Source organism: Delphinapterus leucas, chromosome 3, assembly GCF_059928025.1.
Source record: "Delphinapterus leucas isolate spDelLeu-1000000601 "Yukka" chromosome 3, BTC_Dleu_Yukka2, whole genome shotgun sequence".
NCBI lineage: Eukaryota > Metazoa > Chordata > Mammalia > Artiodactyla > Monodontidae > Delphinapterus > Delphinapterus leucas.
In genome coordinates this window covers 103,373,630-103,392,857 of record NC_143131.1, presented here as the reverse complement: position 1 = coordinate 103,392,857, position 19,228 = coordinate 103,373,630, and the positions used below count along the sequence as shown (strand labels likewise).

The 19,228-nt window shown below is 33.6% G+C and overlaps 1 protein-coding gene across 10 annotated transcripts in view; it reads right to left on the bottom strand.

The window, feature by feature from the left end:
• The window catches only part of CSNK1G3 (casein kinase 1 gamma 3), a 308,727-nt gene that overhangs the window by 221,512 nt on the left and 67,987 nt on the right, over positions 1 to 19,228 (bottom strand). For 6 of the 10 annotated variants that reach the window (XM_089909241.1, XM_089909242.1, XM_089909234.1 and 3 more), the window contains 3 exons: positions 8,999 to 9,147; positions 7,247 to 7,481; positions 6,815 to 6,874 (listed from right to left, as the gene is read on the bottom strand). In XM_089909241.1, the coding sequence (XP_089765367.1) occupies positions 6,815 to 6,874; positions 7,247 to 7,481; positions 8,999 to 9,147 (444 nt within the window). The remainder of the gene's footprint in view (positions 1 to 6,814; positions 6,875 to 7,246; positions 7,482 to 8,998; positions 9,148 to 19,228) is intronic. The other 4 variants (XM_089909240.1, XM_022588684.3, XM_089909235.1 and 1 more) reach the window with 1 other exon arrangement.

Here is a 19,228-nt window from a genome sequence, read left to right as displayed (position 1 = left end):
CAACAGTAGTAACAAAAAGTAAGCAAAAATACAGTTGAATGGAAAAAAATCTGTTAAAAAATACACTACTTCAAGACTTACTGTAAAGCTACAGCACTCAAGATAGTATGGTATTGGCTAAGGAACAGACAAATAGATCAATGAGCAGAATAGAGAGCCCAGAAATAGACCCACATAAATATATATAGTCAGCTGATCTCTGACAAAGAAGCAAAGGCAATACAAGGGAGCAAAGATAAGTCTTTTTAACAAATGGTGCTAAAACAACTGAACATCCACATGTAAAAAAATGAATCTAGACACAGAACTTACACCATTCACCGTTCAAAAATAACCAAAATGGATAAGACACCTGAACGTAAAACACAAAATTACAAAGTTCCTAGAAGATAACATAGGAGAAAATCTAGATGACCCTGGGTTTGGCAATGACGTCTTAGATATAATACCATAAGCACAATACATGAAAGAAATAATTGATGAGTTGGACTTCATTAAAACTTCCACTCTGCAAAAGACACCATCGAGAGAATAAAAAGATAAGCCACAGGCTGGAAGAATATATTTGCAAAACACATCTCATAAGAAACTGTTATCCAAAATAGACAAAGAACTCTTAAAATTCAACAATAAGAAAACAAACAAATTGATTAAAATGGGCCAAAGACCTTAATAGGCACCTCACCAAAGAAGATATGCAGATGACAAATAAGCATATGAAAAGATGCTCCATATCATATGTCATCAGGAAATTCAAATTAAAACGAGGTAACACTACACACCTATTAGAATGGTATAAATCCAGAACACTAACAATACCAAATGTTGGTGAGAATGTTGAGTAACAAGAATTCTCATTCATCGGTAGTGGGAATGCAAAATGGTATAGCATTTTGGAAGACAATTTGGGGGCTTCTTACAAAACTAAACACACTCATACCACATGATCCAGCAACAGAGCTCCTTGGTATTTACACAAAGGAGTTGAAAACTTATGTTTATACAAAAACTACACAAGGTTGTTTATAGAAGCTTTAGTCATAATTGCCAAAACTTGGAAGCAATGAAGAGGTCCTTCAGTAGGTGAATGGATAAATAATCTGTGTTATCTCCAGACAATGGAATATTACTCAGCACTAAGAGAAATGAGCTATCAAGCAATTAAAAATCATGGAGGAAACTTAACTGCATATTACTAAGTGAAAGAAGCCAATCTGAAAAGGCTACATACTGTATGATTCCAACTATATGGCATCTGGAAAAGGCAGAACTATGGAGACAGGAAAAAGACTAGTGGTTGTCAGGGGCTGGAGAGAGGGAGGGATTAGATGAAGCATAGAGGACGCTTAGAAAGTGAAACTACTCTGTAGGACACTATAATGGTAAATACATGTCATTATAAATTTGTCCAAACCCAGATACTATACAACACCAAGAGTGAACGTTAAAGTAAACTATGGACTCTAGGCAATAATGATGTGTCAGTGTAGGTTCATCAATGATAACAAATGTACCACTCTGGCGTGATAGTATGATAGTTAGCACGTGTGGGGACAGGGGTAAAAGAGAAACCTCTGTACCTTCTGCCTAATTTTGCTGTGAATTTAAAACAGCTCTAAAAATAATGTTATTTTTAAAAATACACTACTATTCAAATGCATTTTCTCTAAACTTTTTAAAATATACATACTAACATTCTCCAAATGATCTTGAAGGTGTCACTATATAATAGTAATCGTACAAAAATTATGATACTGAAATATCAAGAAAACATCAATTAGGTTTATCACACTTTGTTTCAAAAAGCAAGGAACTGTATAATACATTTTTAAACTGTTAAAATGTAATCATAAAACGTAAATACATGTTTTTAAACTGTTAAAAAGCTGTTTGGGAGACTTAAAGAGTAGGCCTCAGGATTGTAGCAATTAGCTGGAAATTATATGAAACACACCACAGAATGATAACACAGAAAGAAGGCATTTTTGTAACACCATAATTCTGTGATTACTTCTCTCCCACTCTGAAAGCTTACCATTTAGGGGCTTGAAATATCATTTTTCTATGGAACACAGATTTTTCTTAACACTTACAAAGCAACTGGCAACTTATTCCTCAAATCCTGGTCTTTTTATTCATGAATACTCAATAATATTTAAAAATAAAAGACCATTTTATTTCAAGACACTTACTAAAGAGAAATACATTTCTCTTATTTACTTAATTTCAAACCACTTCAATTAAGACATAAAGGAAAAAAAAGTAATCCAAAGGAAGATTATAAAATGAGGTTCAAAGCACTTGACAAAAAAAAAGCCTTTAAAAAGATATTAAAAAGATACTTCATGAGACACAATTAAAAATAACAATTCAACCTGACAGTACTAAAGAATGCTTCCATTAAAGCAGACCAAGGAAATCCACATCTGTCACATGCAGCTTTATTGAGATTTCATCTTGATCAGTGACTTCAGGAGGTATATGAAAGGTGTACAAATGAATCACTACATCTGCCTTCTGAACAGAAATCACCTAATTAAGATCAATAGACACACACCACAGGAATAAAGACGATAAATTCTACAATGTGATTTTACACTATTCCTCCATAATACTATGTTAAGGGACAACTCTTTCCTTTCGAATCTGATACAGTGTCCATCTCCACAAAGGAAAAATACATATAAACCTGCACAAATGTTCCTCTGACCAAATTCTCTATTTTGAAAAGTTCATGTGAGTAGCAAGTCCTTGAATGCACAAGAGTGAATGAATGAATAAGAAGGCTTTAAAAGTAACAACCAAAGTTCAGATGAAAGGAAGAAATTATATATACACAAATTAAAATCAGCACTAAAAGGTCACACTTTCACTGTTCTTTTTTCTTAATCTCTTCCTGATTCCTCACAAAGCCAAGTGCTCTAAACTCAAAACACCACTAAATATTCCATGTTCACAGCCATCTCAAACTTACAGAATACTTTAACTCTTTGGCACTCAAACTCACTCTACAATTTTAAAAAAAAGGAAATCACGTAATCTGTCAAATAAATGTTCTATTTTTACCCATCTACTCCCAAGTTCTACATCAAAACTGAGAAGCAGGGCTTTTACAAATGAGAGAAAGTAAGGATTAAAGCTTTTGTTCTTTGCAGTACTTGCCAAATAAATAATTTTTTGTTTTCTTCCTGAAAGAAGAGTAAAAAGAGATTATTACAATAGTTAAATGCCATTTCCCAAGCTCTGAAGGCTTTTCCTAACAAGGACAAACATATCAGACTTATTTTGCCCTTTCTACAAATAGAATGCTGTTACATTTACCATTGTTTGGATAAAGAACACCAGGCCAGAAGGAAGTCGTGACTTCATGGCTCACAATAAAGTGGTGGTGAACCTTTGTTAGTTGTTATAAAACAGTCTTAACAACTACCATGAAATGAAAATTCCTCACAGACACTGTTCATATAAACACAGATGTGCCTGGTTTTAACAGAAGAGACAATCCTGAAAGTTGTATATCTACCCAATCATATTTTAAATCTATCAGGAAAGTTTGCTATTGAAACACACTTGCCCAAATGCCACCTAAAATGTAAATACTACTGACTTTTCTTAAAGAAAGGCAAACCTACATTTTCAGGTATTTCAAACACCTGAAAAAATACCATGAGCCTACTATCAGGTAAGCTGTCGGGGAAGATGCCAAGTGCTCTTTAGTTCTGATTGAGATGCAGAAGCAGGGAAACACAGTGGGCAGCAGATAGGTCTGGGGAGAACGGTTAGAGAAGAAGCTAAGACTAGGAGTTAGAGGTTGGATTAGATGACTTCTAAGGCTCTGGACAAATTGTAATTGTATTGTAAGGTACATCTGAGCAGTGACAGTGGATTAAGTACCAATCAGTTTACATTCCTGTCTATTCTCCCTTATAAGAAAGATGTTAGATATAGAATCTAAAAGCATAAAATTAAGTTATTAGACTTCCTGTGATATAAAAACCGACCATGGCTTAAGACTTAGGAATAATCTATTGTAAACACAACCTAGAACTGATTTTTTTAGAAACACACAAAAGTAATTTGATGGGAAAGAATACGATATCATAAAAAGAATATCTCAATCCCTATCTCACACCATACAAAAAAATGAATTCTAGATGGCAGAAGAAAACACAAAATGCTCTCATTACAAGGGGTAAAGATTTCTTCGGATTTAAAAAGTAGTAATCATAAAAGAAAAATTTGATAAATTAGACTTCATAAATATTTACAACTTTTGCTCATCAATTGTCAACACTAGGAAAATGACTAGACAAGCCACAGACTAGAAGACAATGTCCACAGAGCATGTATTTGCCAAAGGACTTATATCCAGAATATATAAAGAATTCCTACAAATCAACAATAAAACGATGTACACAACATAAAAGAAGACATACAAGTGGTCAATAAGCACATGAAAAGTGCTCACAATCATTAGTCACAGTAAAATACAATACCACTACATAAATTCACCAGAATGGCTAGAATGAGAAAGACCGACAACACCAAATGTTGTCAAGAATGTGAAACAAAGAGAACTCTCATTCACTGCTGGTAGAAACAGAAAATGGTATGAATGTTTTGGGGAACTGATTGACAGGTTCCTATAAAGTTAGTACCTACAATATGACCCAACAATTCCAATCTTAGGTATTTACCCAAAAGAACTGAAAACATATGTGTGCTGGAAGATTTGCAAGGATGCCATAGCAGTTTTATCCATAATAGCAAAATACTGTTAATAATCAAAATGCTCATCAACGTTAGGATGGATAAACAATTTGTGGTATATTCATATTTATGCAATGGAATACTACTCCGTTGCACAGGAACAAACCCTAATCAACTTAGATGAATCTCATACATATTAGACTGAACAAAATAAGTCATATGATTTCATTTATAAGAATTAGAGTCAGCAAAACTAAACCTATGGTGATAGAAATCAGATCAACAGTTGCTTTTGTAGACACTGAGGAACAGCAAGAGGGAAGTCTAAGGAGTGAATAGTGTTCTAAATCTTGGTAGACTTGTGGGTTATACAGCTGTATACATTTATTAATACTAATAAGTTATACACTCAAATGTTGTGCACTTTACTCAATGTATATTTTACTTGAGTCTATTTATTTATATTTTTGGCTGTGTTGGGTCTTCATTGCCATACGCAGACTTTCTCTAGTTGTGGCAAGCGAGGGCTACTCTTCATTGTGGTGCACGGGCTTAGTTGCTCTGTGGCATATGGGATCTTCCCAGACCAGGGCTTGAACCTGTGTCCCCTGCATTGGCAGGCGGATTCCTAACCACTGCACCACCAGGGAAGTCCTACTTGAGTCAATTTTAAAAAGGACTCTTCAATAAAATAAGAATTACAAATATCGCAATTCTAGTAAGCTTGCATTAACACAGTGTTATCAGTTACCAATTCTGAAACTACATTCTGAGTGTCCTAGGCTTCTAAAAATGAGTAAATATACTAGAGTAGTGGTAGCCAGATTTCTCAATGTTGGCAAAGGAAGATATAAACATAGAAAAGGGAAGGGAATTACAAATATGAAAAGGAGGGGATCCTACTTTGTGCTGTTAGACTGAAATTAAAAGTATCAGTATAAACTCATAGTTTTTAATAGATAGATATTAACATATGTGTACAAGTACATACACATGTGTAGGCGTATCTGTACGTGTACATAAATGTGTGTTGTATATACACACAAATGAGTATATATGTGTATATTCACACACACAGACATGTACACATTTCCTAGTTCTGCTACAGAAAGGCCTTAGAAACAATAACATACTAGGAGCAATAAATACACCTAGTGTTACAAAATCTTGGTTTCTACATACCATTATCCAATAAAGGAACCAGGGCTTCTTAGAAAAATGTTGTATCTGGGCTAGAGCCAAGAAACTATAAGATAAGCCTGGAACAACTTGTTGCACAAGACAAGAAAGAAGTTTTCCAAGAATCATGAGAACATGCCAAAGGAACAGCTAAACAGCTTGAGAGAGCAACCAGTAGCCAAATCTGGGACAATCTCAGCATCAAAATAAATAATGATATAAATAATGATAGTAATGGACTATAATACATCCAGTTAAGAATCCATGAGTCCATGAGTCCATACTGATGTAAGTCAATAAATAAGGGAAGAAGGGAAAGCTTTTGCCTACACTAGAATGAAACTAGTAAATTCAAAAGGAACGATGGAGTTAGAAAATCATCAATTGATATTAAATCTAGTGGGTAAAAATTTGATGAGAAACAACATATTTACATAATCTCAAAAACTGACTTAGAAAATATTTTCTAACTACAAAGGGAAAATAAGAAACTTTTAAGTGGAGAAACTTAGCAGTCACTACCCTAAGCAAGTGATCAAAGCTACTTGGAACCAAGTGACATGTGCCTTCTGACATGATGCACTGAGAACACATCACTTCTATGATACTTGTGCTAAAACTGGATACACAAATATAGTCATGAAGAAATATCAGACAGCTTCAAACACAGGACATGCTACAAAACAACCCGTACTCTACAAAAATATTAACTTCATGAACCATAAAGAAAGGCAAGGAACTGTACCAGATGAAAGGAAACAAAAGAGATAGGACAATTAGGTGAAATATGTGATCCTGGATTGGATCCTAGACCAGGAAAAAAAAAAGCTATAAGAAACCCTGTGCAGTTGATATTTTACCCTTTTTATAAATAAGGAACCCTCTTAAAAAGGTTAAATAATAGCTAGTACAAAGTAAACAGTACCTGTAAGATATGTATTCTCAGTATTCAATGTATTAGGCAGGTGGCTACCTCCCTGGACAGCTGTATCAAAGAGTTATAGTCTCAATCAAAAACCTTTACACACATTAAATGCAGTTAAAATTAAGTATTCTCTCATATTCTTTAATAGAAATAATTAAATGGATCACCCTAAGTGTATCAAAGTTGAACATTTCAAGTAAAATAAAAAAGATATAGTGAATATAAGGATATCTGTCATTCATTTATTTTAAAGCAACTTACTTTAAAAGACTTACTAAATGTAAATGAAAGTAAACTCTAGTTAGATGTGATAAATAAAAATTACAATAGAAGCGACTGTAACCTGCAAAAACTAAACCATAATAACAAATAAAAACCCACACTATTAGCGTACTGAGTTCAAACTTCCATACTTACGAAAGGTACACATACCTTTTCCTAAATGTGTGTTTATGCTCATATATCTAGCTGTTCCTGTAAGGCTCTTATGTTCTCTGTATGGTATGTGTTTCTTTGTCTCTGGATCAATATATTCCTTTGCCAAACCAAAATCTATAATATGAATAACTTGCTGGGTTTTGTTTCCTGGTCGTCCTATTAAGAAGTTCTCAGGCTTCACATCTCTGTATATCAAGTTCTTTGAATGGACATACTCCATGCGAGAAATCTTGATTCAAAAAAAAAAAAAAGATACATTTTATTTTAGGTTTTGACTAGCATAAAATAGTATGATAGAGGCAAGACAATTTTTACAATGAAAACAACATTAAGAAGAAAAAATCGTTTGAACCCTTTAAAAGAAACATGATATCACTCAGTAGTTTCTTAAATATATGTCCAATTATGATTAAATATCTTTGCTTTTTACTATTTTGGGCACTTATATAGGAAAGTGCTTGAAGTTTATGAATTCCTTTCTTATCAGGAAGCCTGATTAAATCAACACTTTCAGATGATGCTACCTTATAGAATTAAAAAGCTTTACTAATACAGAATCTTGAACTCAAAAATATAAACAGATATATTCACAAAGTTGCAATTTATTCTTCCTTATCTGTTCAATAATGGAGAGAGTTTTATAATTACACTAAAGAAACTTAAAAGAGTCTAAACTGTTAAATAAAAGAATTAACAGAGCACTTTGTTATCTTTTTTATAACTTGTTTACTTTTTTCCTTAGGTATTAAACATTTAAAAAGATCTTGAGACTAGAAAACTTTGGAATCCAACTCTAATAATAATATAATACATTTTTATTCACTGCTTTACACATTCTCAAATAATGTTTATTGTATAAACTGTCAGAAAACAGAACATTACAAATAACAAAAGTGCTTCATTTAATGATATTCATGGTTGACAATACAATGTAAGTGAACACAGTCACTCAAGCCACTTTAGTTTGTTAACAAATTTTGGATCATATAACATATACTATTCTATGACCTATAGCTCTCATTAACAATATATTACGAGCATTTTCCAGGTCATGAAACATTCTTTTAATATACACTTTTTAGTGGCTGCATATTATTTTATGGCTATTAATAATTTATCCAACTAACACTGTTATTTCTGTGCATTCGGGTTGTTTCCCACTTTATTATAGAAGTCTTTGCACAACAAGCTTTAAGTACATCTGAATACTTCCATTGGATAAATCTGTAGAAGTAATGAGTCAACAGATAAAAACAATCTTAAGACTTCTGCAGCATACACTTACTGGCATTTATTTCAAAACTGCCTTAAAATTATCCTCTTATTTCCCCATAGGCTCCCTGAAATTTAAATGATTTATAAGACTTTCTCATTAGTTTGTTTCTTCTTTTTCTAGGCCATTTTAATTTATTACCAAGATTAAAAACCCATGTTTCTGAGGGTTCTCTTCTCTAAGTATTCATTTTCAACCTGAAAAGAGTGCTGGAAACAACTTAATTCTCAAACTGAGCATTCTGACCTTAAAGTAGTAAGATATTAATTTTTTCATACAAATAAAATACACCTGATTCAGTTATTTTAAGTTACAGTCATCCTAAAAGGACAATGATATGAAAAGCAGACATTTTTATTAGGTCAAATGCTGTGGAAGATAATGTCACAAAACTTTAAACTTTCAGTGTAAATTAGTGACCAAACGAACCACACAATTGTTCAAACAGCTTCAAAACATCCTGCTTTACTTACCAGTTGGATAGCTATCATGAGAACCGTTTTAAGAGAAAATGTTCTGTCACACAAATCAAACAAATCTTCCAAACTAGGTCCCAGCAGTTCCAGCACCATAGCGTTGTATTTCCCACAAGGGCCAAAATAGTAAACTTGAGGTATACCATCTGGAGGAAAAGAATAACAATAAACAATTTTTTAATAATTTTGTAGCTTCAAGAACTGCAGCAGTAATTTTATTTTTTCCATACAAACAATAAACTTCTCCTGACCCAGCCTCCTCCCTCCCTATACCTTCTCCTTCATGTTCACAGAGTAGCCTGGTTACACTTCTACTGAACCTGCATTACTGAACTACATTATAAACAGTGCTTCATTGTTGGTCTCCACCAACCTCACTATAGAAAGGAACTGTGCCCTTGAGACTTGTATTTCCATGGCCTACAGAAATGCTTGGCACATAGGAAAGATCTTATTTTTATTGAACAAAGGAGTTACTGCACTCTTTCATAACCCTGTGGTAGGCATAATGCTAAGTTCAACCCCCAAGATTTTCATCCTCTGGTGTACACAACCCATATAATCCTTTCCCCGCAAGTGTGGGCAAGATTCCCAGATTCCACTCTTGTCATTAGATTATGTTATATGGCAAAGGTAACAAAATTAAGATCCCTGTTAGTGGAGGTTAAATTAATCAAAAGGGAGATTATTCTGTTGGGCATGACTTAATCAGGTAAGATGTTTAAAAAGCAAGTCTAGAAGTCAGAGATAATCAAAGCAGCAGAGCAGTTCTCCTGTTGACCTTAAAGACACAAACTACTATGTTGTGGAAGAGGGCCACATGCCAGGAAATGGTGGGCAGGCCCTAGGAACTGAGAGCCTCATCACACAGCCATGAGGAACTGAATTCTAGAAATAACCAGTGAGCTTGGAAAAGGACTCAGAGGCTCAGAAAAGATTGCAGTCCAAGCTTACACCTTGATTTAAGCCTGGAAAGACCCTCAACAAAGGACAAAGCTAAGCTATGCCTGGACTCATGACCAATAGAAACTGGGAGATAATAAAGTCTCTTATTCTATGTAACTAATTACTAAATAAATCATTATGCAACAACACAAAATAATACAAACTCCAAATATAAAGTCTAAATACATAAAAATCACCCGTATTTTATTTTTAGAACTAACAGACTCCCAATAAACTAACATATAATAGGGGATCATTTTATCTTAACATTGTATCTATTTATTCGTTATGAGGAAATGAACAACTTCCATCTTAAACGTCTCAGTTTTACTTATGAGTATTTTTTGTTTTGTTTTGTGTAATGATTTTAGAAAGGAAAAAAACTTTCTAAAATATACTAAAACCTTCCCATCCTTTTTAAAATAAAGAGTATGGAAAACATAATTTCACTCTGTTGTTTATTTTATCATTTTGCATAATAATTATTGCATGGGCAAAACAAAACATTGAACTAGAAGCCAGGAGAGCTAGGTTCTTAGTTTGGCTTAATACTAACTATTCAACCTCTCAAGCTGACTTCAGTTTATCTATATTAGTAGTTTAGATAAGACCAGTTTTTCTAAAATGTGAGTATGAGAAAGGCAGCAGAACAGCTGAAGATAGGAAGGTAAGATAATATAATCATGACAGGGGTAGGGGAAGGAGACAAGTTCAAATTGTGTACATGGTCTCCTCCCCCAAAATAGAGATTCTCATACACCCCCATGTGTACACATCACCACCCTGTACCACACCACACCACACACACACACACACACACACACACTTCCCCCTGCCACTGAGAATCATTATCTTCTTACTAGAGCCACTCATATCATATTTGAGTCATATCTACCCCCATTATAAGTAAAAACAGATAAAAGGCTTAGAAATAGTGGATGAGAGACTCTAACATTTATTCAACTCTGAAATACTGATTTTAGTATGCTATATACATCAAGAGCCTAGAGATGCAATTAAGACTTACCAATAGCTCTCAGCTACTGAGTTTTAAAAAATATTTCTACAATGCTTTCCCCCCTCTATTCCACTGAAAGTGCTAACTTCTATGCTCTTAATTTAGCAACCTCTTAATAACCCATTTCCACTCTTTAGTTTGTTGCTTCTTGGTCATAAAGATGTTCACCAAACTCAGGAGGAGAATGGATGAACACAGTGAGAGCTTCAACAGGGATTGAAATATAGGAAAGTACCAAAGAGGTTATAACTCAATTGAAAAATATACTAGAGGAGTTCAACAGTAGACTGGATGAAGTAAAAGAATGAATCAGTGAGCTGCAAAACAAAACAACTGAACTCATCCAGACAGAGAAGCAAAATGAAAAGTAGAATTTTAAAAAGTGAAATTAATTTAAGAAACCATTGAGACAGCATCAAGCAAAATAACATTTGCATTATATGGATCCCAGAAGAAGAAGAGAGAGAAAAGGGGCCAGAAAAACTATCTGAAGAAATATGGCCAAAAATTTCTCTAATCTGGGGAAGGAAACAAATATCCAGGTCCAGGAATCCCAGAGAGTTCCAAAAAAGATTAACCCAAATAGACATACACCAAGACACATTATAATTAAAATGGTGTAAGTTCAGGATAAAGAGAAGATCCTAAAAGCAGCGAGAGAAAACCAACTTGTTACATACAAAGTAAACTCCATAAGACTATCAGCAGATTTTTCAGCAGAAACTTTACAGGCCAGTAGTGAGTGGCATAACCTATTCAAAGTGCTAAAAGGAAAAAACCCCCAACAAGAATTCTCCACCTAGCAAATTTATCATTCAGAATTGAAGAAGGGATCAAGAGTTTCCCAGATAAGCAAAAGCTTAAAGGAGTTCATCACCACAAAACTGGCCCTACAAGAAATATTTAAGAGATTTCTTAAGCTGAAAAGAAAAAGCACTAGTTAATAATAAGAAAACACATGCAAGTAAAAAATCTTTCTGGAAAAGGTAAATATATAATAAAGGTAGTGGATCAATCAATTATAAAGCAAACATGATGGTTTAAAGACAAGAAGTAGTAAATTTAAATTAAATTCCAATAGTTAGTTAAGGGATGCATAAAATTAAGAGGTAAAATGTATCATCAAAAGTATAAAACATTGGGGCAGGGGCCTGGAGTAGTAAAAAGATAAAGCTTTGAAATGTGTTCAAAGTTAATTTGCTACCAGCTTAAAACAGGCTACTACTTACATCGGATGTTATATATGAACTTTACAGTAACAGGGAAAAAAACTTATAGTAAATATACAAAAGAAAATGGAAAGAAATTTAAATATAACACTGAAGAAAACCACCAAAACACGAAGGAAGAGGGAAAGAGAAGAAAGGAACAGAGAGGAACTACAAAAACAACCAGAAAACAATTAACACAATGACAAGTACATACTTATCAATAACTACTTCAAGTGGACTAAAATAGCCAAGAAAAAGACAGTGAGGGACTGTTTAAATTAAAAAAAAAAAAAAAAAAAAAGATCCATCTATATGCTGCCTACACGAGACTTACTTCAGGAGAAAGGACTCACACAGACTGAAAGTGAAGGAATGGAAAAAATTTCAATGCAAATGTAAATAAAAGGAAAGTTGGAGTAGCTATACTCATATCAGACAAAACAGACTTTAAAACAAAGACTATATTAAAAGACAACAAGGGCAAACATAATGATAAAGGTGTCAATCCAGCAAGAAGATATAACATTTATAAATGTATACGCATCCAGTAGAGGAGCACTAAGATATGCAACACAAATATTAACAGACTTAAAGGGAGAAATTGAAAGCAAAACAATAATAGCAGAGGACTTTAACACCCTTCTTACATCAATGGATAGATCATCCAGAACAAAAATTAAAAAGAAAACATCAAACTTAAATCACACATTAGATCACATGGACTTAACATATAGAACATTCCATCCAAAAGCACCAAAATATACATTCTTTTCAAGTGCACATGAAACATTCTCCAGGATAGATCATATATTAGGTCACAAAAAAAGTCTCAATATAAATTCAGAAAGGCTGAAATCATATCAAGCATATTCTCTGGCCACAATACTATGAAACTAAATATCAATCACAAAAAGAAAATAGTAAAAACTACAGAAACATGGAAATTAAACAACATGTTACCAAACAACCAATAGGTCACTAAAGAAATCAAAAAAATACCTAGAGACAAATGAAAGCAGAGATATAACGTACCAAAATCCATGAGATGCAGCAAAAGCAGTTCAAAGAAGAAAGACCATAGCAATATAGGCCTACCTCAAGAAACGAGAAAAATCCAATATAAATAATCTAAATTTACACATAAAGAAAACATAAAAAGAATAAATGAAGCTCCACATTCGAAGAAAGGAAATAATGAAGATCTGAGTGGAAATAAATGAAACAGACATTTAAAAAACAACAGAAAAGATCAATGAATCTAAGAGCTAGTTCTTTGAAAAGATAACCAAAATTGACAAATCGTTAGCTAGACTAACCCCCCCAGGAAAAGAAAAAGAGGGGACTCAAACAAATAAAATCAGAATGAAAGAGGAGAAATTACAACTGATACCACAGAAATACAAAATATCATAAGGTACTACTATGAACAATTCTACACCAACAAATTAGACAACCTAGAAAAAACGGAAAATTCCTAGAAACATCCAAGCTTCCAAGACTGAATCAAGAAGAAACAGAAAATTTGAATAGAACAATTACTAGTAAGGAGACTGAAACTATAATTGAAAGCTCCCAACAAACAGAAGTCTGGGATCAGATGGCTTCACTGGCAAATTATACAAAACATTCAAAGAATACCAATCCTTGTCAAACTCCTTCTCAAACTCTTCCAAAAAATTAAAGAGGAAGAAAACCTTCCAAACACATTTTATGAAGCTACCATTATGCTGATACCAAAACCAGACAAGGACACCATAAAAGAAAATTACAGGCCAATATCGTTGATGAACAAAAATGCAAAAGCCCTCAACAAAATATGAGCAAACCAAATCAAGCAATACATTAAAAAAATCATACACCATGATCAAGTGGGATTTATTCCAAGGATGCAAGAATATTCAACATCTGCAAATCAATCAACATGATACCATATATTAACAAAATGAAGGATAAAAATCACATGATCATCTCATTAGATGCAGGAAAAGCATTTGACAAAATTCAACATCCATTTATGATAAAAATTCTCAACCAAGTGGGTATGGAGTGAACATACCTCAACCTAATAAAGGCCATGTATGACAAAGCCACAGCTAACATACTCAGTGATGATCAGGAATAAGAGAAGGATACCCACTCTCACCACTTCTATTCAACACAGTACTGGAAATCCTAGCCATAGCAATTAGACAAGAAAAATTAATAAAAGTGATCCAAATCAGAAAGAAAGAAGTAAAACTGTCACTATTTGCAAATGACATGATACTATATATACAAAGTTCTAATGATGCCACAAATAAAACCTGTTCAAACAAATAAATGAATTCAGTAAAGTCACAAGATACAAGATCAATATACTGAAGTCTGTGGTTTTTCTATACACTAAGAATGAACTATCAGAAACAGAAATTAAGAAAATCCCATTTACCACTACATAAAAAAGAATAAAATACCTAGCAATAAATTTAACCAAGGAGGTGAAAGACCTATACACTGAAAACTTTAAGACACTGATGAAAGAAATCAAAGAAGACACAAATGAATGGAAAGATATTTCATGCTTATGGACTGAAAGAATTTATATTGTTAGAATGTCTATACTACACAAAGCAATCTATAGATTCAATGCAATCCCTATCAAAATTCCAATGGCATATTTCACATGACTAAAACAATCTTAAAATTTGTATGGAACCACAAAAGACACCAAATAGCCAAAACAATCCTGAAAAAGAAGAACAAAGCTGGAGGTTATCATGCTCCCTGATTTCAAACTACAGCAAACCTTTAAACAGCACATGTTTGAAATGCACTTACCCACGGATTTTTTTCAATAATAAATACTAGATAGAGTACTACACAATCCAAGGTTGGTTTAATCCAAGGATGCAGAACCATGGATATGGAGGAACTGTGTATACCAAGGGCCAACTATAAGTTATACATGAATTTGCAACTGCATAGAGAGTGGTAACCCTAACCTCCATAATGTTCAAGGGTCGACTGTACACTACAAAACTACAGTAATCAAAACAGTATGGAACTCACACAAAAACAGACACACAGATCAATGGAACAGAACTGAGAGTCCAGAAATAAAACCACAAATATATGGGCAATTAATTGACAACACAGGAGCAAAGAACATACATGGAGAAAGAATAGTCTCTTCAATAAATGGTGCTGGGAAAACTGGACAGCTACAGCCAAAAGAATCAAACTAGCCCACTATCTCACACCACACACAAAAATTAACTCAAAATGGATTAAAGACCTGAATGTAAGACCTGAAACCATAAAACTCCTAGAAGAAAACATAGGAGGTAACTTCATTTATATGAGTTTTAGAGATATTTTTGTGGATCTGATTCCAAAAGCAAGGGAAACAAAAGCAAAAATGAACAAATGGGACTACATCAAACTAAAAAGTTTCTGCACAGTGAAGGGAACCATCATCAAAACAAAAAGGCAACCTACTGAATGGGAGAAGATATTTGTAAATCCAATAAGGGATTATTATCCAAAATATATAAAGAACCCATACAACTCAAAAACAAACAAGTTGATTTAAAAATGGACATTTTTTAATGAATAGACATTTTTCTAAAGAAGACATACAGATGGCCAAAAGGTACATGAAAAGATGTTCAACATCACTAATTATGAGGGAAATGCAAATCAAAACCACAATGAGACATCACCTCACACCTGTCAGAATGGCTATTAGCAAAAAGAAAAAAATTATGAATATTGGAGAAGATGTGGAGAAAAGGAAACCCTTGTACACTGTTGGTGGGACTGAAAATTGATGCAGCCACCATGGAAAACAGTATAGAGATTCCTCAAAAAATTAAGAATAGAACTCCCATCTGACCCAGCTATTCTACTTCTAGGTATTATCTGAAGAACACAAAAACAATTTGAAAAGATATGTGAACCCCTACGTTTATTGCAGCATTATTTACAACGGCCAAGATATGGAAATAACCTAAGTGTCCATGGGTGCATGAATGGATAAAGAAAATGTGGTACATATACACATAGGAAAACTACCCCACCACAAAAAAAGAATTAAATCCAATCCTGCCATTTGCGACAACACGGATGGACCCTGAAAGTTTTATGTTAAGTGATGTAAGTTAAGAAAGACAAATACCGTAAAATTTCACTCATGTGTGGAACATAAAAAAACAAATGAACAAACAAAATAAAACAAAAACAAACTCATAGATACAGAGATCAGATTAGTGTTTACCAAAGGGAAAGGGAGTTGGGTGGAATGGGTGAAATGGGTAAAAGGGGTCAGCTGTATGGTGATGGATGGCAACTAGAAACGTGCTGATGATCACTTTGTAGTGTGTACAGGCATATTTAGGAGATATTTTGGGTTCAGTTCCAGACCACCACAATAAAGGGAATACCGGAATAAAGTCAGATGAATTTTTTGGTTTCCTGGTGCATACAAAAGTTATATTTATACTATACTGTAGTCTATTAAGTGTACAGTAGCATTGTCTAAAAATACCATATACATACCTTATTAATACCTTAAAAACACTTTATGGCTAAAAATGCTAACCATCATCTGACCCTTCAGTGAGTCATAGTAGTAACATCAAAGATCACTGATCACAGATCACTATAGCAAATATAATAATAATGGAAAAGTTTGAAATACTGTAAATATTACCAAAATGTGACACAGAGACAAGGTGTGAGCAGATGCTGTCGGAAAAATGGCATCGAAGACTTGCTCATTGTAGGGTTGCCACAAACTTTCAATTTGTAAAAAAAAAAAAAAAATCTGTGAAGCACAATAAAGCAAAGCACAATGAAACAAGGTATGCCTGTACAGATGTCAAATTATAATGCTGCACACCTGAAACTTACATAACTTAAAAATATTATTCTGGGACTACAAAGAAAAACTTGAATTGGAAAAAGATTTAGACCACATTTATTTAATCCAAGTATTAACTATAACTGAGCAAGTATTTCTCAAATACTCTCCCTAATATTTAAAGTTACAGAGCCTTACTTCTACTCTTTACTATTAACTTCATTTTGGAGCTACTCAGAATTAAGCAAAGTAGAGTTGACCCTTGAAAAACCAGGAGTTAGGGGCAATGACCCTCCATGCAGTCAAAAATCCATGTATAACTTATAGTCAGCCCTCCATATACATATTTCAGTTCCTCTGTGTCTGTGGTTCCAGATCCTCAGATTCAACCAACCTTATATTGTATAGTACTGTAGTATTTACTATTGAAAAAAATCCATGTATAAGTGGACCCACACTGTTCAAACCCACACTGTTCAAAGGTCAACTGTGTACTATTCAGACTCTGTCACCCTATAAAATAATTTTGGCTTCCTCTCCCTTCCTACCATACGTCCTTAACAGAAGAAATGGATCCATTCTAAGGCTCAGATTTACTCTGCCTTACTGTTTGAGCTTTTCTAAGGCTGCATTTCAAATTTTTCTACCAGTTCTGCTATCCAAATTGCCAACTTTTCCTTTTACCCAACCTTCAAGTCTCCTCTTTTCAAACTTATCTATTAAGCATGACTCAAAATTCATAATTATTCACACAGAATTTCTCAGAGTTGAAGAGATGTAAGCATAAGTAAATCTGATCTGCTGTATTTCATATAAGCCAACTCATTGTTGAGAGAATTACTGTGTACCTAACATGTACATTCAATCAAGCTATACACATAATATAACTTTGGGTTTCTAAAATAACACCAAGAAAAAGATCAATAAAGGGACAAATGAGAACTGCTTCAATTTTCTTCAAAACTTCCTTTCTTTAATGGTTTCAAAGTGTCTCAAAAATATCTATCTCTACCTTACCCAAGATGGCTAAATTCCATAAACAGCATTACATTTCACTGAGTAAATTAAACAGACATTTAGTCTCAAATCCAAATAAAAATACCTCAGCTTTATCACGCAACATAATTTTACCTTAAAACATGACTCAGCACAGATCTTTGGTGAAAAAAAAGACGATTTCACTCTGACTCTTTGAGATACATATTGTTTTATGAGTCAATGAATGCAAAAACTTCTTACATAACTACTAATGTATTTCAACACATATTTTATCATTGAAGTATAGGATCAAGAGTCATATATTTTTTTTAAAATCAAGAATATAAAGCAAACACTGTAAAGACCAAACTAAAATTTCATTTCCCAGGACAAGTCTGGGCAGTTTTCTAACACTGAGCAAACAAATTAAATTGTTATGAGTTAGGAAAAGTTGCAACTAACAAACAGGGGCTGAGGAGTACCCTAAGCAAACACCAAACAAAACAACCACATCAATATAAATATGATACACAAGAAAGGGGTTTTTCAAAGTGGGAGAGGTGAAGGACAAGAGGGCAAGAAAGAAGAGAGACTCAGAAAGAAGGCTGAGAACAAAGAGTAATGAATGTTTTAAGTTACCAGCTGTGTCTCTTGATCAAAGTTTTTGGCTACTGAACTGCACGAATGCAATCCAACTCATGGGCAAAAGCAAGCTTTTTTATTTGTTCTTACACCCAGTGAATTTTCAACTATAAACTTTTACTCCACCCAATTCCAATTGTTCTAAGAGTATTTTTGAGACTACTATAAAAAGTCATTGATGGTGAGTTGATGAAAGTTAGTCTGATAGCTTCAAACATCACTAATTTTCAGTGATGCTTATCAGCATCCCCAATATTCAAGACAAGTATATTTTTTTCCCAAGAAAAGCTCAAGAATGGGCAAGAATACAAAATTCACACATTATATGAAAATACAATCTCACCATCACTCTCCCAAAATTAATTTAATTGAACACTTCATTTTATATTTCAGCATTCCACTTAAGTGACAAAACAACATTAATTAAAGTCAGAAAATAACACTTGGATGTCTAATACTGTCAATACTGCTTGGTACTTCAGTTCCTTATAGGTGGGCAACAGTTAAGCATGTTATTAAAAGAAATATTATCATGATGTTTCTTTCCATTTTCAGGTCCAGTATTGTTCATGTAGGAAGGATTAGAACATCAG